This window comes from Xylona heveae (genome assembly GCF_001619985.1).
Source record: "Xylona heveae TC161 unplaced genomic scaffold L228scaffold_2, whole genome shotgun sequence".
Lineage (NCBI taxonomy): Eukaryota > Fungi > Ascomycota > Xylonomycetes > Xylonales > Xylonaceae > Xylona > Xylona heveae.
The window spans coordinates 2,385,358-2,410,498 of NW_017264194.1; the positions used below are offsets into that span (position 1 = coordinate 2,385,358).

At 50.1% G+C, this 25,141-nt stretch overlaps 7 protein-coding genes across 7 annotated transcripts; 5 read left to right on the top strand and 2 right to left on the bottom strand.

Annotated features, from left to right (window-relative positions):
* The first annotated feature begins 275 nt into the window (after positions 1 to 275).
* On the top strand, positions 276 to 3,283 carry L228DRAFT_280811 (putative ABC transporter). Its single transcript, XM_018335829.1, has 7 exons — positions 276 to 413; positions 484 to 694; positions 795 to 998; positions 1,087 to 1,282; positions 1,353 to 1,452; positions 1,502 to 2,665; positions 2,753 to 3,283. The coding sequence occupies exons 1-7, from the start codon at positions 336 to 338 to the stop codon at positions 3,149 to 3,151; spliced, it is 2,352 nt and encodes a 783-aa protein (XP_018191138.1). The 5' UTR covers positions 276 to 335; the 3' UTR covers positions 3,152 to 3,283.
* Positions 3,284 to 3,791: 508 nt separating this feature from the next.
* On the top strand, positions 3,792 to 6,066 carry L228DRAFT_207662 (JmjC domain protein; the record flags this gene model as incomplete). Its single annotated transcript, XM_018329728.1, has 3 exons — positions 3,792 to 4,059; positions 4,118 to 4,351; positions 4,415 to 6,066. Coding segments are annotated over 3 exons (2,154 nt in total), but the record flags the coding sequence as incomplete, so codon positions are not given.
* A 2,980-nt stretch (positions 6,067 to 9,046) lies between these two features.
* L228DRAFT_244450 (Pirin-domain-containing protein) lies at positions 9,047 to 10,923 on the top strand. Its single transcript, XM_018331925.1, has one exon. The coding sequence runs from the start codon at positions 9,384 to 9,386 to the stop codon at positions 10,788 to 10,790; it is 1,407 nt and encodes a 468-aa protein (XP_018191140.1). The 5' UTR covers positions 9,047 to 9,383; the 3' UTR covers positions 10,791 to 10,923.
* Positions 10,924 to 11,098: 175 nt separating this feature from the next.
* Positions 11,099 to 13,997, bottom strand: L228DRAFT_244451 (Mpp10 protein). Its single transcript, XM_018331926.1, has one exon. It carries the CDS (start codon positions 13,641 to 13,643, stop codon positions 11,262 to 11,264), a length of 2,382 nt encoding a protein of 793 aa, XP_018191141.1. The 5' UTR covers positions 13,644 to 13,997; the 3' UTR covers positions 11,099 to 11,261.
* A 422-nt stretch (positions 13,998 to 14,419) lies between these two features.
* Positions 14,420 to 16,692, bottom strand: L228DRAFT_79531 (S-adenosyl-L-methionine-dependent methyltransferase). Its single transcript, XM_018336865.1, has 8 exons — positions 16,022 to 16,692; positions 15,876 to 15,931; positions 15,690 to 15,798; positions 15,484 to 15,629; positions 15,396 to 15,421; positions 15,286 to 15,316; positions 15,082 to 15,222; positions 14,420 to 15,016 (listed from the first exon to the last, which is right to left on the bottom strand). The coding sequence occupies exons 1-8, from the start codon at positions 16,238 to 16,240 to the stop codon at positions 14,542 to 14,544; spliced, it is 1,203 nt and encodes a 400-aa protein (XP_018191142.1). The 5' UTR covers positions 16,241 to 16,692; the 3' UTR covers positions 14,420 to 14,541.
* A 597-nt stretch (positions 16,693 to 17,289) lies between these two features.
* L228DRAFT_266050 (benzoate 4-monooxygenase) lies at positions 17,290 to 19,202 on the top strand (the record flags this gene model as incomplete). Its single annotated transcript, XM_018334803.1, has 5 exons — positions 17,290 to 17,686; positions 17,747 to 17,929; positions 17,996 to 18,330; positions 18,401 to 18,821; positions 18,901 to 19,202. 5 exons carry the CDS (start codon positions 17,290 to 17,292, stop codon positions 19,200 to 19,202), a joined length of 1,638 nt encoding a protein of 545 aa, XP_018191143.1.
* Positions 19,203 to 21,835: 2,633 nt separating this feature from the next.
* Positions 21,836 to 25,088, top strand: L228DRAFT_244456 (SPX-domain-containing protein). The gene is made up of 6 exons (XM_018331927.1): positions 21,836 to 21,949; positions 22,027 to 22,236; positions 22,296 to 22,410; positions 22,484 to 23,642; positions 23,709 to 23,792; positions 23,864 to 25,088. Exons 1-6 carry the CDS (start codon positions 21,898 to 21,900, stop codon positions 24,938 to 24,940), a joined length of 2,697 nt encoding a protein of 898 aa, XP_018191144.1. The 5' UTR covers positions 21,836 to 21,897; the 3' UTR covers positions 24,941 to 25,088.
* Positions 25,089 to 25,141: the final 53 nt, after the last annotated feature.

Here is a 25,141-nt window from a genome sequence, read left to right on the forward strand (position 1 = left end):
TTATAAATACATGATGAGTATAACTGTACAGAGCATATACGGTTAAACTGCGGCCAATTCCTCTTTGAGTAGTGCTTCGTCATATTTCCATTTCCGGAAATATGTTTCCCGTGACTCAGCACATCCTGAGTCAATTCCGTTCAAAAACTGCCTCTTTCATACAAATACAGATCCAATTCAGGGAAAAGGAGAATAAGGTATTCTTGGAAAAGGATAGGAAATTGAATGTCATGTAAACAAAAAGCACAAAACTTGTACATAGTAAAGAACATATTGAAACATTTTCTACATCTCTCATAAGCAGTATTCTCGTGAAGCAATCATTTCCAAGGATCATGCCCGCACCACCTGTCATTTCAGCTACTTGCAAGCAGACTCGATTTCATCTGCTTGATGACAAACCTTCGAATGAAGTAAGAAAAGCCATTTTATAATCGTTGCTTATTTTCGCTCTTGCTAATCCACTATCTTTTGCTCGGATAGGTCGATGTTCAAGGATTGAGCATACTAATTGGCTCAGCGGATCAAAACAGCAACGATATTAGCAGCAATGAGGCCGCATCGACAAAGACCAAGGATAAAATAAAAGCAAAGTTGAAGAGCAAGGGCCGTGAACTAGTCACCGACGCACATTTACGTTTGAAGGGAGGGAGACATTATGGCCTCGTCGGACGAAATGGAACCGGAAAATCTAGTATGTGTCGACTTGCTAAAGCTGACAGTTGAAATAAGCATTATTTCTGAATCACAATTGAAGCATGAGACACTTTATGTATTGTACTAATTGAAACTAGCAATCCTTCGTGCCATGTCTGAGAAAATAATTCCCGGCATACCATATTCTACCCGTATAGCAATACTTCAGCAGATTGGTGACGAAGATCAAAGTGGTCACACGAGGCCGGCCAAATCTGGAATAGAGAATGAGGATATGACCGTCCTGCAGAAAGTCATGCAAAGTGATGAGGCCAAGAATAATCTTTCCCAGAAGATTGACAGTATGTCACCCCTCCCTTGTTCAGCAAAATTTGAGAGGATTTTAGACCGCAAATTATATTTTTCTCGTACTGACTAAAAGTGCGACAGTCCTATCTGCAGCGTTCGAAGATACAGATGATACATTCAACCCAATCCGTGCTTCTCGACAGCTGAAGCATGAGGAGCTGGAGACACAGCTTTGCTTAGCACAAAAGAATGCCAGCTTGCGCAGCGGCAGTAGAGGACTTCAGGCCAGAAAAGAATTGCTTGCCATGGAGGCCAAAATAACCGCTTCAGCTGATTTGTTAGTAATACCAACACAAAAAGAAGAACGAGGAAATTTTCAGAAAGCTGATCACAGTATGAAAACGCAGACTTTGTCAATCAAAAGACGACCTGGACCCAAGTATGTTTCAGCAGGAAACACAGGCCGCAGTCGACCTCTTAAGCGATATGCAATCTCATTTTGAAGCTGTACGTCTTTGAGCTGTGCTGAAGTCCCTGCAAGGCTAATGCCAGTCAGATCCGCATCCCCGACATTGAGCGTGAGGCTCACAACGTCCTGCGCGGACTCGGGTTCTCCGAAGACGATTTCTCCAAGTCATACTCCACACTCTCTGGCGGGTGGAGGATGCGCGCCACGCTTGCAGGGATTCTAATTCAGAATCCTGAGATTATGATCCTTGATGAGCCTACAAATTACCTCGATCTTCTCGGAGTCATATGGCTCGAGACCTACCTGAAACGGCTGCGCGAAAGCTCCGAGACGACGCTCATCCTGGTCTCGCATGATCGCGCGTTCATGGACGCTGTCTGCGAAGAAACCATTATCCTCCGAGACCAGGACCTCACTTATTTCCGAGGAAACGTATCTGCGTACGAGAATGATCGAAAGTCCCAGCAGCTGTACTGGGCCCGCATGCAAGAGGCACAAGATCGCCAGACTGCTCACATGCAGGATACTATTCGGGATACCATGAAGCAAGGTAAGAAGACAGGTGATGATAGTAAATTGCGCATGGCAAAGTCTCGACAGCGCAAACTCGACGAGCGCATGGGAATCGAAGTTAATGCCAAGGGCGGGCGATTCAAGCTGAATCGGGACCTAGCCGGGTGGCATAGTACAAGGCGTGATGCAATCGAAATTCCGGCAGATGAAAAGGCTGTTGTGATGTCGTTCCCAGATCCGGACCTGACAGAGCTACGTTTTCCAGGGCCTTTAATCTCGATGGAGCAGATAACATTTGGTTATCCTTCTGGTTCTCGCGGTCTCAAGAGAGCTGGGACAGGATCTGGGATGTCTGCTTCCAGCACAACTACTGTACCCGTGCTGAATGAGATTAATTTCAGCATCTATCCTGGTGATAGACTCGGCATTATGGGCCTCAACGGTAGCGGAAAATCCACGCTACTGAAACTTTTAGTTGGCCAAGAAAAACTGCTGAATGGGCGGGGAACTATATCTACCCATCCACGACTCAAGTTAGGATATTTCTCTCAGCACTCAGCCGAGAGTCTCCGCGCTACAGGAATTGCAGAGCCTGAGCTGAGCGCTCTCGCGCTAATGATGCGTGAAGTCGGCGGCACAATGGCTCAAGGTGAGGTCAGAGCCCTTCTGGGATCGATGGGATTACCTGGACGAATTGCGTCAGATGTTCCGGTTAGACTATTGAGTGGCGGACAGCTAGTGAGTCCCACATGGGTGCCTCGTTCGGATTTTTACATGAATCAAGACGGGAAATCTCTGAAATTGAACTAACATTTCTTGAAACAGTCCCGTCTCGCGTTGTCTGTGACTCTGTATCCCCGCCCACATCTTCTGATACTTGACGAGCCCAGCACACATCTTGATCTCGATACCGTTCATGCTCTTGCATCAGCGCTGGTCTCCTTTTCTGGTGCTATCTTATTAGTATCGCACGATAGGTATTTAGTTCGCAGAGTAGTTGAGGGTAAAGTCCGAGGGATCCAGAAGAATTCTGATGATGAGGACTATGAAGAGGAGGACGATGGAGATGATGATGATGATGAAAGTAGCAAGCGATGGGGAGTGGCATGCAAAAGGGCAGTGTATGTTTTACGAAAGGGGAAATTGGTCGAGCAAGAGCGTGGAGTTGAGCAATTTGAGACAAGTTTGGAGAAGAGAGTCAACAAGATTTCGTATTCCACTTGAAGGCGAATATTGTTGAGCATGTGACACTGCACTAGGGTCGAGAATTGACGGGAGGATGAGGCGTCCTCATTCGCAGGCTGTGATTTATTAGAAGCAGTCTTATACCGTTGTTTTCGGCGAATTTATAATTATTGTTTTTTTTTTTTTTTTTTTTTTAGAAAGAAGTTGTCAAAAAACGTGACAGAATATGATAATAGACCCAGAGGATGCCTAGTCTAAGTGTTTCTTCAAGATATGGATATGATTAAGTCACACGCGATCTCCATGTTTTGGTGTTGAGGTTGGCTTACACGGTTAAGGTTTCTGTGGGCCGCCGTATGTCGGGGACTAAGTCGACGGAAAGGCCGAGCATGTGGAGGGAGCTGCAGTTCACACATGATAATCGAGACTCGCGATTCCAAAAAAGTACCTGGGCTGCATTCACCATTCTGTTGCTTGTTGATCGTTGGCAGCCATTGCTTATTTGAGGCTCAACAACAACAACAGCCACTTCCGCTCTTGGCTTGCGAAAGCGCAGCAGCATCACCACCTTTGAGAGCTTCTCACCAACCGGGTTCTTGTTGACGCCATGACTATAGCTTGATCGTTCAAGGCGCCCGCCTCTCTCTCCCTGGATATTTCACCTGCACAAGCTCTCAAAATGCCCGCCCAACTGCCACGGGCCTCTTTTGACCCGATCGCACCTGATTTTGACCTCAGTGAGCTCGTGGAGGAAACGCCCAATTTTCAATATGCACCCCGCATTCCTTGTGACTTGATCAAGGAGCAGGGTATCGAGGCCTTCGAGAAGGCTGTACTATTACATGTCATTCTGGGGGGTAAGCCATTGGTGGTTGAAGGATTTCACCATCAGCTAGATCAATGGACTTTCACTCCGGCATGGCTACAGGACAATCTTGGGCAAAAAGGTCAGTGATGAGATGGCCCTCCTTGCAAAGAATGCTTTACTAATTTGCTTTGTGACAGTCGAGAGGTCGCGCAACCTTACAACCCAAGAAGACCTCCCCTTGACCATCGCACACTACCTGAGGAGTATGCCCGTCCTCGCCAATCAGTGGAACGAGAAAAATTACAAAGACCCCGATCGCCAGCGAATCTACTTAAAGGACATTGACTGCCCGGAAGTTTGGCATGACAAGTTGAAGGAGAAGATACCTCCGTTCCTCTTCTATCTGAATGAGACAACAGGTGATCTCGGGGGTCCTGGATCAACTATTGCTCCACAACAAGGTCCATTTGGCAAAACGAGAGGGCGCGGAATAGCCAGGGCCGGTGACCTCATGAGTAGTTTACCCCTTGACATGCGAGCGGAGAATATGATGTGCTACATTGGTCATGAGGGAACGTACACGCCAGCACATCGGGAGATGTGCGCGAGCCTTGGTCAAAACATTATGGTCGAAGCTTCTAACGGATTATCTCGAGATGGAAAGCTGGAGAAACCTGGTTCATCAATTTGGTTCATGACCGAGTCAAAGGACCGGCACTTAGTCTCGGAGTACTGGCTCTCTGTCCTCGGTCACGACATCGAAGTGGAGTCCCACTTTGCGCAGGTCAATGCTTGGAAGCAAGCCCCTTTTACAACCTATGTTGTTGAGCAAAAGGTTGGCGACTTCATCCTCATTCCGCCTCTGGCGCCTCACCAGGTCTGGAACCGGGGAACACGAACCATGAAGGCTGCATGGAATCGGACCACTGTGGAAACGCTTGAGATGGCGCTTCACGAGGCACTTCCGCGCGCTCGCATGGTATGCCGTGATGAGCAATATAAGAACAAAGCCATTGTTTATTACACTCTTAACAAATACTCTGACTTGCTCCGTCGAGTGGAAATTCAGCGCAAGGAAGATTTTGCCTTTAATACCGAACGAGATCTCATGCGCAGTCCCAAAATTCGACAGTTATTCAAAGACTTTAAACGCCTGTTTAAGCTCTACACCACAATTTTACTGTCAGAGATGTTCTCACCCGATTCGCCCGCGGAGAAGCATGTTCAATTTCTCCCCTTTGACAGCAACGTCACGTGCGCTTACTGTAGGTCCAACATTTTCAATCGTTTCTTGACTTGCTCTACTTGCATAATTCCTCTGGAGAATGGGGAAGAAGATAATTACGATGTTTGCATGGACTGCTTCACGATGGGACGAAGCTGTGGATGCTTGTCCAAGTTTAAGTGGGTTGAGCAGTTTCAGTGGAAGGATCTTGTTCAGAAGTATGACGACTGGCGACATCAAATCATCTCTCTCGATGGTGCCATAACTGAAAAGTCCCCTCAGCCCCTTGACGAGGAGCGCAAGAGGTTGGGCAAGAAAACATTGGCGCAAATTTGCCAGGAGCAGTTGAAGATCCGTCCATGGAGAGACATTAACAAGCCTCCTTCGCCTCGAGAGGAGGAACCAGAAGAAGATTTAGATAACGAAGACGATGAAACTCCCAAGCGACGCAGAAAGAAACGGCGGTCACAGAAGTGGCTGAAGGAAAATCTAAACTGCCACATATGCAAGAACAGAGAAGAGAAGTGGAAGTTGGCACACTGCGAATGTGGTCTGTATTACTGCTATGGCAGTCTCTTTCGTGCATTTGATCTCATGCCGCAAACCGTGATGGAGAATCCCAACTGGCGCTGCCCCAAGTGTCTGAAGATTTGCTCTTGTGGAGCTTGCCGAAAGAATCCGGATCAGAATCCCTTTGAACCAAGAGGTACACTTCTCGGTCATGATACCAAAAGGATTGCGGACGCTCGCAGTATCGAGAGCCTGGTCGACTTTGGCCATTCTAATCTGAAATGGTTGAAATCCACTGCCAGAGAGGATGAGCCACACGAGACCGGGCAGCTACGGCGGAAGAGAGAAGAGGCTGAACAGGCCAAATCACATAATCCTACTCTGGACGACCATTATGTCGAGGATTGGGAAGCACCAACGAGCGCAAATGCTCCTGTGGCAGATGCTCAAGACGCGACCCCTCCGGTTTCGATTGCTCAACCTGTTTCTACAGCGCAGCCAGTCGATGATGGGATTCCCATCGATCCGCTACTGAGCGCTGCTGGTGGACTCCCAAGCTTTGGTCCTAGGCCTGCCGGAAGCAAAGCCACGGAGGTGGAAGTCAGACCTCCACCACCTCTGCCCTCTAACAATACATTCCCGCTACCGCCAGTTTCTGCCATGCTAGATGGTGCTCCCGTCAACAGTCGGCAGAATGGCGTCTTTGGCAATTTTGTCGACAACGGATCTGCACAAAACCTGATTTCTGACAGGCCGGATCCAATATTGGGTCGGGGCCTGCCTGAGCTGCTTCATGAAGAGAGTGGTTCCCAATCTGCAAACCCGGAATCGCTTATGATTCGGCAGGACGGACGCTTTGTTCAGGACCATGGGATCGACCCAAATGCCATCACCTATCAGTACCCCGATCCTACAATTGGAGAACAGGAGGCATTTCTGCCAGGAAACGCGGGTCATTCCTCGGCACCGCAACCACAGCCTCAGCAGGAGCAGGATGCAACTGGACAGCGAGCGCAGTTGGTATTTTTAGCAGGCCAAAAGCGAAAGCGCAGGGAAGAGCATGCTCTGATTCATAGCGATTTGCCGCAGCCCGCTGAAAGTGAGGCTAATCGCTCCTTCCAGCAAGTCCAGAAACAACGGATATTAGCAGAGGCCAAAAAGCATGATTGTCTTGTCAGTGCCAAAGCCGCCATGCAGGGTAAGCATATGGTGATGAAGTTATCTCTCGGGAAGGATAGATTGCAAAGGATTGCTCAAGAAGCTGTGGAGCGGACGCGGCAAGCATCTGAAGCGATTGATGGCATCACAAGCGAACCAGAGGATCGTGCGATTATTGTTTCCGACGTTCCCACGGCTAATAAGGAACCCACACCTCCCTTGACTCCACCGACTCCCCCGACTCAACCGAATGAGCGTACTGAACGGAGAAGGGTCGGTCGTCCTCCAAAGGATAAGACGGCGACTGCTAGCAAAGCTGCTCCAGCAGCAAAGCGCAGAAAGGTCCTCAAGGAAAAGCAACAAATATCTGGGGATGACCTAGATGGATCACAACAATTAGATATTGACTCTGCAAAAGTTCAAAATCCCGGAAAATCATCTCAAGCAATAGGCAATGAGCCCACAGCTGAAGACGCCGACAACATTCCTCGTAAGCGACGTAGAGAATCGGCATGGCTTGCTCGAAAGAATCAAGACGAAGCTGAGACGCCCGCTGAACTGCCGCAACGAACCCGGAAGAAGAGAAAGAGCAGCCCTGCAATCTGTACTCACGAGGCCCTTCCTGTTCAAGAGCCTGAGGATATAGACATGGATGATGATTTCCAACTGCAGATGGGTTCAAGGGCTCACTCACCAGCGACAGCTAGGCATGACAACGAGGAAAGCAATGTTTCATTACGAGACCGGCTGGCCGAAGAAAACCGTCTGGCAAAACTCGAAGCAGCTCGATGGGCAGAGGAGGAGCTCGGTCTTCCCTCCAGCCCTCACGAGGAAAACGGTTCTCTTTCAAACGGAGTTAATAGCGAAGATGGAATGACATCTGAATTATCTAATCCCGAGATCCCAGAGTCTGTGAAGGTCTCACGGAAAACTCTCTCAAGCGAAGAGATCCCCAGCATGCGCAAGTCCTTACCTCCTGCGTCAGGTCCGAGGGGATCGATTTTCTCCCGTCCCGGTATGAAAGGAAAGGCTATTCGGATTGTCGGTGCCGGTGCACGTCCTCCCACTCCACAGTCAAATAGTGAAGGCACCCCACAGACGCCGACGCGAACGACGTTGTCAAATCTTATTATTCAGATTGATGCTGCGCATAGTTCTACCACCAGGTCTAGCATAAGATCTCGCGAAGCAGTGTCCACTACGAAAACTCCTGCATCTGCGCCGAAAAGAATGGAAAGGGCCGCAAGGACTGCTCATCCGCCTGCCGCAGAGCAGCAGTCAGCATCAGCAACAAATGACCGGCCTCCCAGGAAGCGTGCTCCAGGGCGTCCTCGAAAGAGCGCCATTGTCTGAACTGTTTATTGACTCGAATGGCTGGTTATACCCTCGTTGTGGAGCGCTTGCAGCTCCTTTTGCATCGTTTCTGCAGTATCACATTTCTATCTCATCGAATTATTTAGCGCTCGGCGTTATCGCGGTGTTCAATGGAGGCGCGGCCTCTCGGAAAAGCATATTTACTTTTACACCTTTTCGTCTCCTCCTCCTCCCTTTACCCCTCCGACTTATGTGGTCATCGAAGCTCGGGTTAGTCATTAGAATTTTATACATTTGATGGCACCCAAGAATTACACCTTTTCAGCCAAATATTCTCTTTATTAATCGATCTAAAGCTTGAGGCTGGTCCTCAAGTCAGAACCGACCAGCGATTAAACACATTCGTTCCAAACGGATGTAGCAACTATTTCAATGTGACATTCCATCAAACCGTCACATCCACAATCAACCTTGCCGGTCAAGCGCAGTGAAATTGTCCGAGGAATAATTTGTCTGGGCTCAGCAGCGTCGAGAAAGCCCGACCCGTTGGACATGCGGTGCTGGATCAAGCATCGAACTCTCTTATCAAATTTGCTCAATATAGCTAGATAGGACAATCTTATAACTAAGAAACTTCCAAACATTCGTGGCCTACGTTTCACTCGTTGTTTATGAAATGATTACGTGACTCTTAGAAGACTTGTACAAGTGGTTAGACTGCTGAGTATTGCTGAGTAATGTGTCCCACGACGAACGCACTGCACCCTCTGTGTTCCTTGCTCCGAGGGCTCCCTATTCTTCTTTCGGACTAAGCCCCGCGCTTCCCCCGCCGCGCTTCATTCCGCGTGCGGAATATCCTTCCCTTTCCCCTTCCTTACGCCGAACTTACTCAAGCATGAATAACACGCTAAGTTTACCACCAGTCCACGATATGGAATAGTCATCTTTTGAAAAAATAAAAAGAGCCATATGATTAAAAAGATTAGCGCAGGTCTTTTTCTTGTATATATGCTTTGAAATTCCCATTCAGCTTACAGAATCTTTCCATTACATTCTAAATAGAGCTTTTATTTTACAATTCTTTTGACGTTGTTGTGTTTTCGTACTGGTCCAGCGGGAAAAGTTATTTGCAAGTGTGATTACTCTATCCTGACACCGATATCTGTCATCCGTCACTAAGACCGGGTGGAAAGACATCGTCGAGAAAAGAAAAGAAAAGAGTTGACGGAATCGGGGATATATATAAAGCCTCTCATATGTCCTGTCTGGAGGATTCTGCTTCTTCATTGACATCAACACCGAGATCTAGTACAAAGACATTTCAGAAGTCAATTGCCAGGCCGACAACAGCTACAACCGTATCAGCAAAGACTGATCAAAGAAAGCGCCTCAAGTCCAAATCCCAATTCGTCCGCAAGGCCTTCTGTGCATTTATCGCCATTGTCCTTGCGCTGCTCCTCGTGTCTTCGAGTCGAGGAGCTATAAACGTGGAGCCTTCACATAACAACAACCCTCCGCTTTCGGGCATAAACAGCTCCGTCTCAAAGGAAGAGAGCTTTATGCTGAGAAACGCTGCATCAACTGCATCATCTAAACCAGGCATCATCGCATCTGTCCTATCATTGTCTAAATCTCCGCTCCTCAACCCTCAATCACCCCGCACCATGTCTTCTACAACAGCAGCAGCAGCAGCAGCAACGCACGCCAAGATCGTCCCCCGCCGCTCCTCTGAGCGCGGACACGCCGACCACGGCTGGCTCAACTCATACCACACCTTCTCGTTCGCGGGGTACTTTGACCCAGCGTACATGCATTTCGGCAGCCTGCGCGTGCTCAACGAAGACCGCGTCGCCCCGCAGTCCGGGTTCCCCACACACCCGCACCGCGACGCCGAGATTTTTTCGTATATTCTCTCCGGGACCCTGACGCACCGAGACAGCATGACGTCCGGTGGTGCTGGGACCCAAGATGACAACAACAACGCCCAGTCGCTAAGCAGCCTAGGCAAAGACAAATACTACAACATGCAGCGCAACGACGTGCAGTTCACGACCGGCGGCACGGGCATCGCACACTCGGAAATGAACGAAGACGTCCAACGCGAGGTGCACTTCTTGCAGATCTGGGTCCTGCCCTGGCGCAAGGGACTCCCGCCAACATATCACACCATGACGTTTGACGAGGCGGCGAAGCGCGAGAAGTTTGTCACCCTGATTAGTCCGCTCAAGGCCGGGGTAGCGGCCACGAGGGACCAAGAAAAGGAAGCGCGGCCCAGCGTGGAGGGGACGATCCCGATTCATGCGGATATGCTTGTCGCTGCGGGCATCGTTGCGCCGCGCGGGGTGTTTAGGTGGAGGGTTGGAGTGGGTGATGCTTCTGGGACAGTTGCTGGAAGCAATCCTGGAGGAGACCCCGAAGGAAAGGAAGGGAACGAAGGAAAGGAGGGAAAGGGAGAGGTGGCGATACGCTCGAGGCAGAATAGACACGTCTATGTCCATATCCCGCAGACAGCAAACGGCGGGGCACGCGTCCGGATTGATGGGCGCCAGGAACTGGGCGAGGGCGATGGCGCGTTTGTGACGCTCGTGAATGCGGGGGACGTCTTGAGTGTAGAGTCGATAGGGACGGGAGAGGCGGAGGTTATTATTATGGATGGGGAGTGATTAGTATGTGATAACGTCTTAGATTGTTTATCTTTGTTGGCTTTGCCCCCGGGGGTGGGGTTTGGGGTTTGCGTCTTGTTTTGGTGCTTGGTGTATTTTTGATGATTTATTATAAGAGTTGTTTTCTTCTTTTGGGTCCCTTTATTGTCTTGTTATATTTGCTTTATTCTTTTGATATTACTTACTAAAGCAGAGTAAAATAGCATAGATTACAAGATTTTTTACATGTTCATCACCAAAGCTTCATGTATAAGCGTAGTGTATACGCAATGCAATATAATATAAATCCAATATATTACATTACATTGAATCTCGATCCCAAGTGCCAAACATAACTGATAATCTAGCGCCGTTAATTGTGAAAATGCTAATGGGGAAAAAAAAAAATTCTGCTTTTAGTAATCCGCTTTAGAAGCGCCCTGAAAGAGAAAAAGAAAGTTCTAATCAGAGACACAATAAGCTGTATGCCTATTATAGCTTAAAGTTGCCTCCAGTGCTCTTCCTCTCTCCGCCCATAGCGACCTTTTTACCCTCCACGTCTCTCAGCTCTCCCTTCTTGCCAATAACTTTGACACCGCTCTTCTTCAGTTGGCCGAGGACGTTACTTTCGTCGGCCTTCTTCTTCTGAGTCTTTGTCTGGGGCTGAGCTCCGTTTCCTTGGGCCGCGCCGGAGGCGCCAGTGCCTTGGTTGGTATTACTCTTCTTGATGCGTTCCTTTTCGCGTCTTCTGCGACGCAGCTTTTCTTCACGGGTCATTTCCTCCCTGGCGACTGGGGCGGCGGACTTGGTAACGACTTCGCCCTGGCCCGCGGAGTCTTTACCGGGGGCAAAGATTTCCTGGGGCGCGAGCATGGACGCAGCAGCGACGTCGTTGCCAGCCGTAGGACGAGCGTCTTCCATCGACACGGCAGCGACATCGGCGACGATATTGAGGGACGGGGCGACGGGTTTGGGACGGTAATGGTAGGAGCAAAGGCCGTCGAGTTTGGCCGAGACGTCTCTCCAGAGATTTTCAATCTCGGTGTGTTGGGCCTTGAGCTTCTCGTCGCGCTGGTCGACGTACGAGGGGTCGGTGCGGCGGAGGTGGTCTTGCTCGTACATTTCCGCGAGGGATTGTTGGGGTTTGGTGTCCTCAAGCTCGAACCGGCCGCGGCGGGCGGAAGAGGAGACGGCCAGATCGTCGGGCCTGCGACGCGGGACTTCGTCGAATTGCTGCGCCAGAATGCGCCGCTTGATCATCGATTCAATGTCCTCGGTGATGTCGTTGGTGATGACGGGCACGGGCTTGCCGGCGCGCTCGAATTCGAGGTCTTCTTCGAGTAAAGAGTTCATGGGCCGGTCCACGGCACGCGCCTCGCCGGCAAGTGTCCACTCGCGTTTGGCAACATTGGCGGCTTCGAGGCGGCGGATTTCTTCAGCGATTTTGGCCTGGCGCCGTTCGTGCGTCGAGCGACGAGATCGAGGGTCACCCGGGTCGAGGGCGTCGGCGTCAGCGTCAGAAGCGCCCTCGTCGTTGTCGAAGCCGGACAACTCGTCATCAAAGAGGTCACGTCGCACGGCGTCCATGGTGCGTTGCATGTACCGCTCGTCTTCTTCCGGGTTGTCGTCGCCTTCGCCGTGAGCCCGAGGAGTTGGCTGAGCGGCGGCATCCTCGGCGGCGCGTTTAGCCTTGACCCTGGTTTGTTTCTTCTTGTTGCTGCTTGCTTTGCGCGCAGGTGGGCCGAAGAAGTCTTCGTACATGATATCGTTGGTGTTGTCGCCGCCGTGGTCTTGCTCGTCCAGGTCGTCTTCCATTTCTTCGTCACTGGCGCCTTCTGGGGCGTTGAGGTCCACGTTGCCAAAGGTCGGGCCGCCCTCCTCCTCATCATCGTCGTCTTCTTCGACACCATCTTCCATGTCCTCGTCCTCATCCTCATCAGCAGCAGCCTTTGGTGTGCCCTTTTTGCCGAAGCTGGTAGGTTGAGTAGAAAGCGGGTCAGCGTCCCAGTCAACTTCTTCCTCTTCATCACTGGCAGCGCCGTCGTTCAGGCCGGCATTGTCTTGACGCTCGAGAAACTCGGATTGTTTATTGAAATCATCAATGGAGAAGAATCCATCATTGAGACCAAATTTGTCTTCGACAAATTCTTCGGCGGGTTCGTCATCGGACTCTTCCGAGCCAGATCCTGACGCTTCAATGTCTTCCTCGTCTTCTGAGCCCTCAAGTTCTTCTTCTCCTTCTCCTTCTTCGTCGTCTACGTTCTCCAGTGCGGAGGCCTCTTCCTCCTCGTCCTCAGACGCCTGGGATCCCTCAGAGTGGTCCTCGCCGTCGTATTCCCAATCCACGCCCTCTTCCCCAAGGCTGCTCTCGTCATCCTCTCCCGACTCACTCATTTCAAAGCCATCTTTATCGAACTTCATCATCTTCAAATCCTTTGGCCGATCGGCCTCGGCATTAGGCTGAGGAATCTCGGCAAGTGTCTTTTCCACTTCTCCTCTCGTCGCGTCTAGCACTCGTCGGGCTTGCTCCCAGACTTGGGGCATCTCAAACCCCTCGAGGTACAACTGATTCAGTTGCAGCGGTTTGCTTGGCACATCTTCGTAATCACCCCGCTTGCGCTTTTTGCGCGCATCTCGTAATCGCTGCGCATGTGCATCACTGATGGTGGCCGCGAGCGGATCAAGGTAACGCTTTGTCAAAACAAGCGCCGCCGTGTGCAAACTCTTCGGAGGCTGCAGGAAAGTATACGGTGATCCTGACAGCGTCCCCACCAGCGCCTGCATCGAAGATGGGTGCGTATCCGTCATGGCGGGAACTGGCGGTTCTGCAGAGAGTGTGTGGGAGGTGTTTGATGAATTTGAGCTGCCCGTCATCGCGGGGTTGCAATTGGAATCGTGATAGAATAATCAGCGCTCAAGCAACCCCTCCTTGAGCAGGAAAAGGAAAGAGATAAAAAAAATCTGCTGCCTGTGAGGTATGGCTGATCCAATACCGGACAGGGCCTTGGATCGTCGTATTGGGCCTTTTTTTCACCGTCCTTAGCCTCTGCGTATCATCGTAACTTTTTTTCCCCGTTCGGCCATGACAAAATGCACGGATCTTTCTCGCTTGGGCGGAGTTTTCCGTTTCACCTTCATAACTTAAGATGCTCCGTACAAATTAAGCCAATAGCAGTCGAAGATCCTCGCTTACGGGTTCAAGTACAGAGGACTCTGGCATCATGTGTGGTGCTTGGTCCGAGGTTTGAGCGAGGATTGTAAACAAGAAGACCATCCTGTGAAAGGTAACCTGCTCATCAGCGTACCTATGCACAGTCGTGGAACAATCATGTCGCTTTGGTATACTGAAATTTTATCCTTACGTCTAAGTAAAAAAGGTACTCTCCAAATTTAAACAAAAGTCTTGAAACGATAATTTCAATGAGCAAAAAGCCCCCGAAATTCTGGTCTTATCTTCCAAATGCGTCTTGCCGCGATCTCCTAACGCCTTGAGCATGACAGCTACCTCCGAGCATATCTCAGTGATCATACAAGGGTCACCTCATGCAGCGTTGATTGTGGTTTATTGATTTTTTTTTTCCCCCTTCGAAAAGAAACGCTGGATCGTGAGAGAAAGTTTGGAGATGTTGCGCTTATTATAAGCTCTGTTTCAGCGGAGAGAAGAGAGTTACCGACTCTTCACCGCTATACTTTCACAACCTCATCATCTCATGACCCAGCCAAACTTCAATCATGCCTTCTCCGGCTTCCGTCCACTCACGACGTGGCTGCGTCAAGGTTTTGTCAGCATCAACAAAAAGCATGTCGGAAGATAAAAGAGCACGTACATGACGTGGAATGCGTGGAACCTCCGGTTGCTCAAATCCTTTCTCAAGTCGACCAAAAAGACCTCCATTTCTTCGCGAGTCCAGCCCAAGACATCGACTAGCAATCCCAGGGCGAATGCTTGCAAAGCATCCATATACTGCGCATGCTGGTACCTCCCTAAGAGCTTCATCTCCTCATCCTTGGGCCATGGATTCGAGGGAAGCTTGTATTCGCGGTCTACAACGTCCACAAATCCGGCTTCTTCCATCCATTGCTTAAGCTTACGGGCCGATTCGAGCTGGAGTCCAATCAAATTACCCGCGTGTATACAATTGGTCTCCCATCTCCTCAGCGCACTCTCGGCAGGAATGCTGCCGGTATCTGATTGGGCGATAACGTCTGCTTCTTTGGCCTCGACCCAGCCTCCAGGTTTGAGATGTCTGACCAACGTCAATATTGTGGCTCTGTGTCGTTTTTTTGTTAGAACAAAAATAGATAAGCTTACGTATATATCTGAGAGAGGAGCTTCGGCCAATTGCGAATCGCACCGGTTAAATTCTGAAAGTGAATAAAGTCAAAAGTGTCCGGTTGATAGGTCCATTCGCTTTCAGCATCGTCAATTTCGAATTGGAGATTTGGCGGGACCCTGAGCAGTGGTCAGTCTTTGTATTTGTAAAGTAGAGGTCGTAAATAATGAAGGATGACACACCATTTCGGCTGAATGGGCGACAAGTCCGTGCCTGTCCAAAAGACAAAAAAAAAATTAGAAATTGGTATTGGCAATCCCTCCTGCAGACAGGGGAAATAAAGAATATTTACCAATCACCTCGGCAGAAGGATACATGCTGCAATATAGTCAGCTTTCGAATTTATACCCTGTAACTTATGGCTCTGTGAGGTAACGTACTCGGCAAGATCCATGGCCCAGATGCCGGTACCTGTACCGATATCGAGCATGCGCTGGGGGTTGTCGCCAATAGGCGCAAAGAGCAATTCGCCGCCAAAGAGCATGCGGTAAATGTGCTGCAATAGATCGTGCCGATCACATTCCAACTGGTAGGGATTGTTGTCAGTGGCTTTCGGTCTTGGCCCATGGTCAAATAGATGACCTACCTCATCGTTGGGTAAAATATAGTTTCCCTCGCGGAATCCTGCATATCGACGCCCATTCTTGTAGACATAATTGGTAATAGTTGATGCCAAAGATGTCAGAATACTCTGACTGCATCAGCAGTTCTTTCGTTAGTCGATGGATTTGTATTATAATGAGAGAGAGTTCTTTATGCTTGAAACACTTACGAATCGCTTCCCACGCCAGAGTCTGCGTCACTGGCAGAGTCGTCGGCTGGAGTCACCTAATCAACATTATTTTTGAATTAGTCACGATGGTTCCAAGAGCTCTAAGCTTGCAGAGAGAAGAATGGCAGAACGAAAATTAGGCATACATCTGGTTCAATGACGCCCTGGGTAACGGTGCCACTAGTGAGACCGGGTGATGCTGCGGCAGGTGGGGATGCAGCAGCAGACGCTGGGCCCGAGGTGGAATGCTGCTGGGCAGCAGAGGAGGATGGTATCGGATCTTTTGAAGGCTCTGCCGTCGTGGTGGGCTGGGAGTCAGCTCTACCATGATCGACACTCGATGATGGAAGTGGTGAAGAAGCCATTCTGCTTGTCTTAAGTCTACAGTCACCTCGGAACCAAAAGGGTGACGATAATATGAATTACTGATGGACAGACAACATAGGAAGAGGTATGTGATGTGAAAGGAAAAAGAGGTGATGGTGGTGTTGATGTTAACGACGGTGTGGTGGGATGAGGGTTGGGGGAGAAGGGCGTAGGATCCAAATGACAAGCAACGATAGGATGGATGAGAGTAAAAGGGTCCAAGGGTCTTCGTAGTTAGTCTAGGCCCCCATGGCTTGATCATGGGGGTGGGGGGGAATAAGAAGAAATTCAACTATACAGGTGTACGGTGTGTATGTGGGCGCTGTGGTGAACCATGAATTGTCTTGACTTGGAGTAGCGAGAGGCGTTGGAAGGGTCCGAGAGCAAACATCAATTACCTTTTCTGGCCCATAGACTAACAAAGGGAAGCATCAAAGCTTGGACATTGCGTGGGAGAAAAGTCGTGATCATCCTCATCATGGAAAGAGCATGCTAGCTGTTACGTTATTACACTACTGCGGTCACTAACGTACCACGCGTACTACTCCGTACCTAAGGTAGTGCGGGCAACCACATGGTTGCCCACCTACCGGTTCGTTATTTCGGCCTTCTATTGCCATTCGGTATGGTGCATCTGACACCACCCCACCAGTAAACTAGGGATAGAAAAGGGATTACAAAAGAGCGATAAGAATACGCGACGGTTGATCGCCTTAGGTCATTGGATGCCCCACCAACTGCATGTCATCAACTTTCTGCTATTGAGCCCCTTCTTATATGGGTCCATCTTCCTGAACTGTGTGCAAACATTTCTATTCTGCGAGGGGTTGGTATATGCTATAACTTAACCAGGTAGGTAGCACGGACGTGCAGGTATCGGACTGTCTTTCGAACCTGAACTCTTCGTTTCTCCCCACACAAGCTCGGTAGATTACATAAATTTGCTCTTCTCGTCCCGCACAACGACGGGCGCTCGACAAACACCAAGCGGCCCGTCCCGTTCCTTTGCTCGTTAGGGGCTTTGTGCACCAACTCTCCCTACGCCGCCATGGTCAATCCACTCCCACTTCTCGCCGCTGTAGGCGCAGGAGTGTTGACCCATTTAGCGGTTTTTATTCATGGCGAATGGGAAAAATATGCTCCTCGTATTGCTGTCGTTCATCTGCTCGCAGGTCTGTCCCTTGGCCCTGTTCTGATCCGAGTCTGTGGCATGGCTATCGTTCCCGCAGTGACTCTTTCAGTGGTTGCGGGAGCGTGCTACCTGACGGGACTCTTTGGTAGCATCGCGGTCTACCGACTATGGTGGCATCCGCTAAAGCGCTTTGCGGGCCCCACGGCAGCCAAATTGTCAGCCTTTTGGTCACTCAAGCAGAGCGTTCAAGGGTTCCATTGGCATGTCAAGGTCCAGCATCTCCATGAAGAGTTTGGCGATTTCGTCCGCATCCGTGAGTCTTGCTTCAGCTTGTGCATCACTTTTTAGAACCGAAAATCTAATTGTTGTTTAGGGCCTCGTGAAATTTCCATTAATGATCCCGTAGCTGTTCGGGACGTGCATGGCCCAGGCACCAAGTGTAGCAAAGGGCCGTTTTATGATCTGAACTCTCCTGCGCGGTCTCTGCAAATGACGAGAGATAAGCCTTTCCATTCGCAGCGTCGAAGAATTTGGGACCGTGGCTTTGGAACTAAAGGTATGACCCTTCTCCTCTCGCAGAATGCAGTGTACATTTTCTGACGAGATGGTCCGCCACAAAAAGCATTGAACGGCTATGAACCCCGCATTTTGCAGCACTGCCTGGAGTTGCTTGCGAAACTGTCTGAGCTGCACTCGAAACCTACAAACCTGAATGAATGGTTCGATAATTTCGGCTTTGACGTCATGGGTGATTTAACCTTTGCCAAATCGTACAACATGCTCTCCAGCAATCGTAACCATTGGATTATGAAGAAGATTGACGAAATCAACCCCTTGGTCGGTGCCCTTGTTTGTGTGCCATGGCTGTTCATTCTCTTCCAGAATCTTCCAATTGTGAGAAGCAAGCGGGCAGAATGGATCGAGTGGTGCGCTCAACAATTTAATGAACGCCGTGAGGTAAGGGTATTCCAGCATCGCCACCAATCGAAAGTTGGCTTGTCAAAGCTAATATCCTGTTTCTTCGTAGGTCAAGTCTGAGCAATCGGATCTCTTTACCTACCTAATCGATGATGACTCCAAGAAAGACAAAGATCCCTCCGTCAGTCAGGGAGACCTAGTCTTTGACACGGAGCTAGCCATTATTGCTGGTAGCGATACAACTGCCAATGCACTTGCCGCTATCTTTTACCTGCTTTCCAAGCATCCGAACAAGTTCAGGGAGCTGCAAGCAGAAATCGATCCGTTATTTACCTCGGAGCTTGACTTCCAGCACTCGTTGGTCACCGGCAAGCCGTTGTTAGAAGGTGTCATTCAAGAGGCACTCCGCCTCTTCCCACCAGTCCCTAGCGGCATGTATCGGCTCACGCCTCCAGAAGGCGCCATGATAGCAGGACAGTGGATCCCCGGAGATACCATTGTCTCCACCCCAACGTATACCCTTCATCGAGGTCCGTTGATTTTTCATTTTCTTTCCTCTCATCCGTTGAATTACATTGCCGAATATAGCTGATACGAAGAGCGGATTAGATCCTCGCAATTTTGTACGCCCCGAAGAATTTATACCGGAACGATGGACGACCCAGCCCGAGTTGATACTTCGTAAAGACGCGTATCTCCCCTTCTCCTTGGGTGCATACTCTTGTGCTGGCAAGCCGCTCGCGTATATGGAACTCCGAATGATGGTCTCGCTCATCGTGCGCAAGTTTGACGTTCAGTTTATTAATGCTGAGAAGAGTATCAAGAGCTTCGAACAGACACCCGGCATGAAGGATTATTTCACAGCCACCATGGGTCCCCTAGATGTCATTTTGACCTTGAGATCAGCATAAGGGGCTTCGGTGAGCCACAAGCTCCATTGAAGCACTGAAGCGGTTTTGATAATGTATTATATTCCATGCCAGCATTCATGAGAGACAGTGAACACAGAAGAAGATGAATCATTTCGTTGAGACTCGACTCACGACAAAATGGGATATCGAAATGGACTTCAGAGGTTTCTGGTGTCGTCGGAGATCTCGTACCAGTAATACTCGGATCAGCATCATGACAAGCAATATAGGCACCATAAGCATCCACCTCTGTCGCGTGCCACTTTGTGCGCGTCAGTCAATCCACTCAGCAACTCAGACGAAAACTGAAAAGCGTGACATGATGAATAGGACATCAGGGTCTTTCCCGTTCAATGGTTATTGGAATTTGCCGTAGAGCTCGGCGTTGAAGTGGGGTTAAGCTCGACTAGAGCGTTGGCTGTGCCGCAGCAGGGCCTACCTTGCAAGTTTGGTAGGTTCCACAAAGCATGGTCTGGAACCATGTTTTTTCCTCGTCTTTTTGTCCTGACCGTTGCGTGCTAAGCTCTTCGATGGCCAGCCCCCTGTCTTGCAGCGGGTTTGAAAAGGTTCTGTACGTAGTGGTGACGGAGTGGATACCCCGAGGAAAACCGTATGAGCATTGTAATTTGTGAATTGTTTTATAATATTGCTATTCACTAATGCATCTCGTTCGAACAACCAAGGCGCTATGATCTGCAGCTCACCACTTTCGAAAAGCTATTGTACTGCAACGCATTTGCGTCCGGAAATTCTCCGAGGCAAGAGCACTGGTGATGCCCTCTCCCTTCTGCATTTCCTCGCGCTCTCCCCTGGAACCCATGCCCATGGCCGTTTTGGCGGCTGCACCTGCACGAATTAGGATAGAACAACGGCATGTGGAGGCGATAGTCTGATGTCGAATGGTTGATCAATCTCTCATGATTCTTGAGCTCCCCATGTGTCTACGTATAGGTAGGTACTCCGATACTGCCCTCTTCGGGAGCGAAAGCGCAGGCGAAGAGAACCGACTGCATCCGTGATTCTACGAGTAGGGTCCCTCTACGCGATGCAAGCCGCGTCTAGCCCTCAAAGTCGGCACAGGCAACACTACTACGGAGTATACTGACGAGTCAGGTTTTAGCAGCGCGAAGGGCCGTCGTTCCCGCGCCGGCGGCTTCACAGACTCCGTAGACGAACGGCGCGAGTCTAGAAAAAAAAAAGACTTTGGCAAAAGAGACGGAGGGGAAAAATTAGAAGGAAAAAAGCAAGGGCCACATACTCCGCTTTCTTCTCGCCAGGACAGCGATAGTTATATGCATGTGCATGGATGACTGGAAGACATTGGAGCAAGAAAAGGTGGAGCCCGACCATGCAGTACGTACTAAGTATACCGGAACACAGTGTTGGCGGCTTGAAGCTTCACCATGACTCGCCTTGCGACAAATGACAGCGCCGACAGAGCGACACCGGAGCGGAGCGTGGCGCCTCTGGGGCGCTCGATCTCTTTTTATGGTGGGCTAATGTGTGCCCTTATTTTTTTTTTTTTTTTCTTGCATTTCTATCTTCTGCTCTGCGTGTTGTTTACACACTTTCCTTTTCCCTTCCTCTGCTGCATTAGTCCCATGGACGCGAGCGTGGGAAAGCCTTCCTACTATAGAGTTGCTCGGACTTACGACTGAAATCGGAATGTAAAAGCGTTTTTGTTCAGGGGTTCAAGCACCTGAGTGCATACGATTTACAGTGTTCTGGTTGGCTTTGGTTGCAAGCGAAATAGCGAACCAGGGAAAGGCTCTTCTGCAAGCAACCTGGAGTTTCTCGCTTGCGCTGATTGGTGTCACAAAGGTCGATCTTGACAGAAGAACAGACCGTCCAGGTCCCACTGGGTTTGATGATCCTCCTTACACTAGAGGTGCTCTATCTCGGACCATGTCACTGACCATTGTCTTAGGTTCAACGACGGAGCGTGCATGGCTCGTGCCGAACAGGTCCTTCTGGCGTCTTCGCGGACTTGACCTCGTTGGTTCTTGTGACTCGGACGAGCAATGGTCATACCTAGAGCCGTCTACCTCTTTTTTCTTTTCCTTTTTTTTTCTTTGCCCGGTCATTCCCCTGATGGGTACTGGTTCTTATGACCAAAGTGTAGATGTTGTTAGGTAAAAGGGTTCAGGTAGCGTGAACGTGAGTAGGACTCTGGTCTACTTGGTCTCTGTGGCGGGTCTTTTTACCCGTCGCCCCGTTGGTTATATCTACCGCTTGGGTCTTAGCCAAGTACTGTTACTTGATATGCCGTACTCGGCCAAAGGCATTCTCGTAGAAACACGGCAGGAGATAAGGGTGCAGTGATCGCAGGAGAGAATGATGCGAGAAACACAACACGCACAAGCAGCCAGATCATAATTGCCCCGTCTTATAGAAACGGCTCAGGGTTTTCTTCGCAAATCACGAATCATTCTCTCTTTTCACCCCAACCACCTTGGTGTTTGACATTTCCACAATTGTTGTTCCCCCGCGCCAGGGCTTTTTTGACATCATCCATCACCATCGCCGGATCCAGGATTGACGCGGCCGGAGGGACTCAAATACCCACCCAGTCCTCGCTCAACGCACCAGCCGACCGACTCAATTCCCCCCCCCCTTCTTCATCTCACCCGCCTCCCTTGCTTTTTGTCCAAGCACGCCGCAGCTGAGGAATTCCGCCAAAAGGCTGCTAAAGGCTATGAAATACGGGAATACGCTCGCGCAGCGTTCGATACCCGAATGGGGCTCCTGTACGTTCACTGATTGTCGTGTCGATAACGAGGATGCCTTCGTTCAGATGGCTAATGGCAGAAATGACAATGTCTAGATAATGTCGATTACAATGACTTGAAGCACCTGATCAAGGTCCGAACGAGCCGGGAGCGTTCGAGCACCATTCCCATCCCCGGTAGTGGCGACGAGGATTCGAGTGAGCTGCAGGAATTTGAAAAGGAGTTTTACGCTGAATTGGTCGATCAGCATGAACGGGTCGATCTTTTTGTGCAGAGCAAAGCGGGCGAAGTCCAGCGGCGTCTAGGTACGTTCAGTGGAACATAAGAGTCAATTTGGGATTTCGCGGTGCTGATGGTGCATTAGCCCACCTACAGCGTTTGGTGGATCGCCTCGGACGACGGGATTCTACTTCCCAGGGTTCAAGAGCAGGTGTGAGAAAGAGACAAAGATTTTCCAAGATTGAAGAGGAAGTACTTGGGTATGGCCATTCCCGTTGATCCGTTTTTAAGCTTGTTGCACGGCTTGCTGATATTGAGTGTCTCTAAACGCAGAGCCGGTGAAGACATCCAGGCGCTATCACGCTTCGTCGGCGCACAGCGGCTCGCCTTCCAGAAGCTGTTGAAAAAGTACCAGAAATGGACTAGATCCAGCAAACTCGCAAGACGATTTACAAAAGAGGTCATGGACCAGCCCACGAGCTTTTGTAATCGCGATCTCGCCCCATTGCTCTCGCAATGGACTGCGGTTTTGGCGGCCGTTCGCGCACCTTTCATGAAAGAACAGATCAAAAGAACCGACACCCCTGCTTCCATTCCATCGGGGCAAACGTCCGCAGAGGACTTGCCCATGATTGTGGAGCCCGTGAATGTGCATTCGTTGGTGACGGAGAAGCTAGACACGGATGTCGACTTTGACGTAGCACTCGCATTATTGGCCCAATATCAATCAGCAAAGCGCGCGACCTATTGGGTGCACCGGGACAACCTCGTCCAGCTGCAGGTGCTCATGCTTCAGTTTGCACGGTTGTGGCATCGGCCCGGATGCCATAATGGGGGCAGTCTATCTGCGACACCCACGCGTCGGAGCTCATCCACCTACGGCCAGGAGAGAGAGGAATCGACCGGCCTCGTGGTGCTTGACGATGTGGATGATCTGTGCCAACGCTATAAATCAGCTTTCAATGCCGAAGCTGACGGAGAGGGTCGGGCTTTTGATGCCGCTGTCCGGACACTGCGCTGCTGTGGCGATGGTAGCGCTGCTGTCGATCTCAAATCTAGAGACGAGGAACACACGGGTGATGCCGTCAAGGTGGACATGAAGCAGATGCGGTCACTTTTCAAACACAGCTCCGGGGCATTGTCGCGCCGAGAATCTGATGCGTGTACGTTGGTCAACGAGCCTGATCGCGCCCAAGTCGAAAAGACCAGACAATGGCTTGCGGAACATCCAAAGGTCAGGCCTTTGGTTGAGGTCCAGAGCACCCGGACACGTTTCATTGGGTTGAACAACGCTCCGGCCAGAAGCATTTGGGCGGTACTCGACCAGGAAGTGAAGATGGGCCCGGTTTCTTCTGAGCAGCTTGCACATGGCGATGCACGACGAAATTCTTCGACAGGACACTACCACTCTTTCCCTCATGCCGTATTGGAGATTTGGTGGGAAGGTGAGGCTGGGGCCGCTCTCGCAAGGGCTCTGGATCAGAGTTACTTGGTAGGTTCTCTCTAACGGTATTGATCTTTTGGATTTGCGCCTTATCTAACCGTGTGACTCTATCAGACTGAGCGAGTGTATGGTTTCTCATTGGGAATGCACGCTGTTTCTGTCACATGTGGACTTGGCCAGTCCGTCTTACGCAACTGGGTATGCCTCCCCCCCCCCCAAAAAAAAAGATTTCCTTCTAGATTGACGCTTTGCTGACATTTAAGATACAGTCAAAGGAATTGGCAAAGGATATCCGTAAAGTTCCTGACCCTGTCGAACGCACATTAAGCCGCACCACCAGCTCGACACACATTGACGAACCGGCGCGAAAGAGTAATAACATCTCGGGGTCCACCACAACAGTGACCGACTTTCCTTCGGGGAGCAGCAACTTTGCACCCGTCATGGACTCGTCCGCGACTTCCCTCGTTGACGACCCAGCCCACACTGGCCCTGGAGCCGGCAAGAAGACGGGCAAAGGTCGACGAATCCCTCCTCGCCGAGAGAACAGCCATCAGAAGTCCAACCTTTCTTCTGTCCAGCGGTACTGGAACGAATACGATGACCCCGAAGATCAGAACAGCGAAGGCTCGTACGCTATATACATATACCCTAATGACTCGTCATCTTTTTTCCCGGGCCAAGAATCCATTACGAACGCATTCAAGTACATTGGCCAGGGTGTCAAATCACTGACCACCAAAACCTCGGAAGCCGCACGATCTCTTTCAAAATCCATTGTCCCTCGTCGCCGCGGCGGCGGCCGATCATGGCTCTTTCCCACTTCTCAATCTACCTCTCAGCCTAATGAGGGAGCTGCTCGCGACCCTTTGCTCCCAACAAACCGTCACCATCGCCACGCATCCGCGACTGGCGCCTACGACTCGGGAATTGAAGCCGAAGACGAAGACTCTGCCACCGATATCCCCGGATATGAAACCGTCTACGACTCTCGACGGGCGTACTCGACGTTTCCTCCTCTTGAGGATTATCGACACCAGGCCGGCGTTACTGCGTATCGCGAAAAAGTGCTCTTCAGGACATATGTCGCTTTTCTCACAGTGTCCGTGGTGATTCTGACCGCGCTCGGGATCTTGGTATCGACCACGTCAGACGAGTTCACCTATGATCTCGGCACCATTATGGGCGTCGTCATGAGTTTGAGTCTGGCTGTCATGAGTGTCGGGATGATGTTGACCAGAAGGGACCACTTGAGCTGGACGCATCGCGGCGCAGTGCTCTTGGTATTTGCCATTGTGTGTGTTGTCAGCGGGGTCTTGTTGGCCTTGGTCGGATCTCAACTATAGCGAGGGCCGTCCGAAGTTTTCTCCTTCCTGTCTTGATTTAAACCATTTCATTTCAACTCGACTAGCCCACGATCTTGGAAGCATTAAATTCTTACCTGACATGATTCTAGCATTTGCATTTAAAGCATTTTAAGCATTTTAAGCGCCTTTTTTTTTTTGAATCTACCTTTTTTTATTGGTTCTATCTTCTTCTTTTTCTCT

Bases quoted from the DNA above. Each gene is read 5' to 3' on its own strand.
- L228DRAFT_280811 (XM_018335829.1), top strand. From the start codon at position 336: ATGCCCGCACCACCTGTCATTTCAGCTACTTGCAAGCAGACTCGATTT. The intron at 695-794 runs GTATGTGTCGAC...AATTGAAACTAG, and splicing joins AAATGGAACCGGAAAATCTA to CAATCCTTCGTGCCATGTCT. The intron at 1,283-1,352 runs GTTAGTAATACC...ATGAAAACGCAG, and splicing joins ATAACCGCTTCAGCTGATTT to ACTTTGTCAATCAAAAGACG.
- L228DRAFT_244450 (XM_018331925.1), top strand. From the start codon at position 9,384: ATGTCCTGTCTGGAGGATTCTGCTTCTTCATTGACATCAACACCGAGA.
- L228DRAFT_244451 (XM_018331926.1), bottom strand. From the start codon at position 13,643: ATGACGGGCAGCTCAAATTCATCAAACACCTCCCACACACTCTCTGCA.
- L228DRAFT_79531 (XM_018336865.1), bottom strand. From the start codon at position 16,240: ATGGCTTCTTCACCACTTCCATCATCGAGTGTCGATCATGGTAGAGCT. The intron at 15,223-15,285 runs GTGTGTCATCCT...ACCACTGCTCAG, and splicing joins TCGCCCATTCAGCCGAAATG to GGTCCCGCCAAATCTCCAAT. The intron at 15,017-15,081 runs GTAAGCTTATCT...GACGTTGGTCAG, and splicing joins CTCCTCTCTCAGATATATAC to ACATCTCAAACCTGGAGGCT.
- L228DRAFT_244456 (XM_018331927.1), top strand. From the start codon at position 21,898: ATGAAATACGGGAATACGCTCGCGCAGCGTTCGATACCCGAATGGGGC. The intron at 22,237-22,295 runs GTACGTTCAGTG...ATGGTGCATTAG, and splicing joins CGAAGTCCAGCGGCGTCTAG to CCCACCTACAGCGTTTGGTG. The intron at 23,793-23,863 runs GTATGCCTCCCC...TTTAAGATACAG, and splicing joins AGTCCGTCTTACGCAACTGG to TCAAAGGAATTGGCAAAGGA.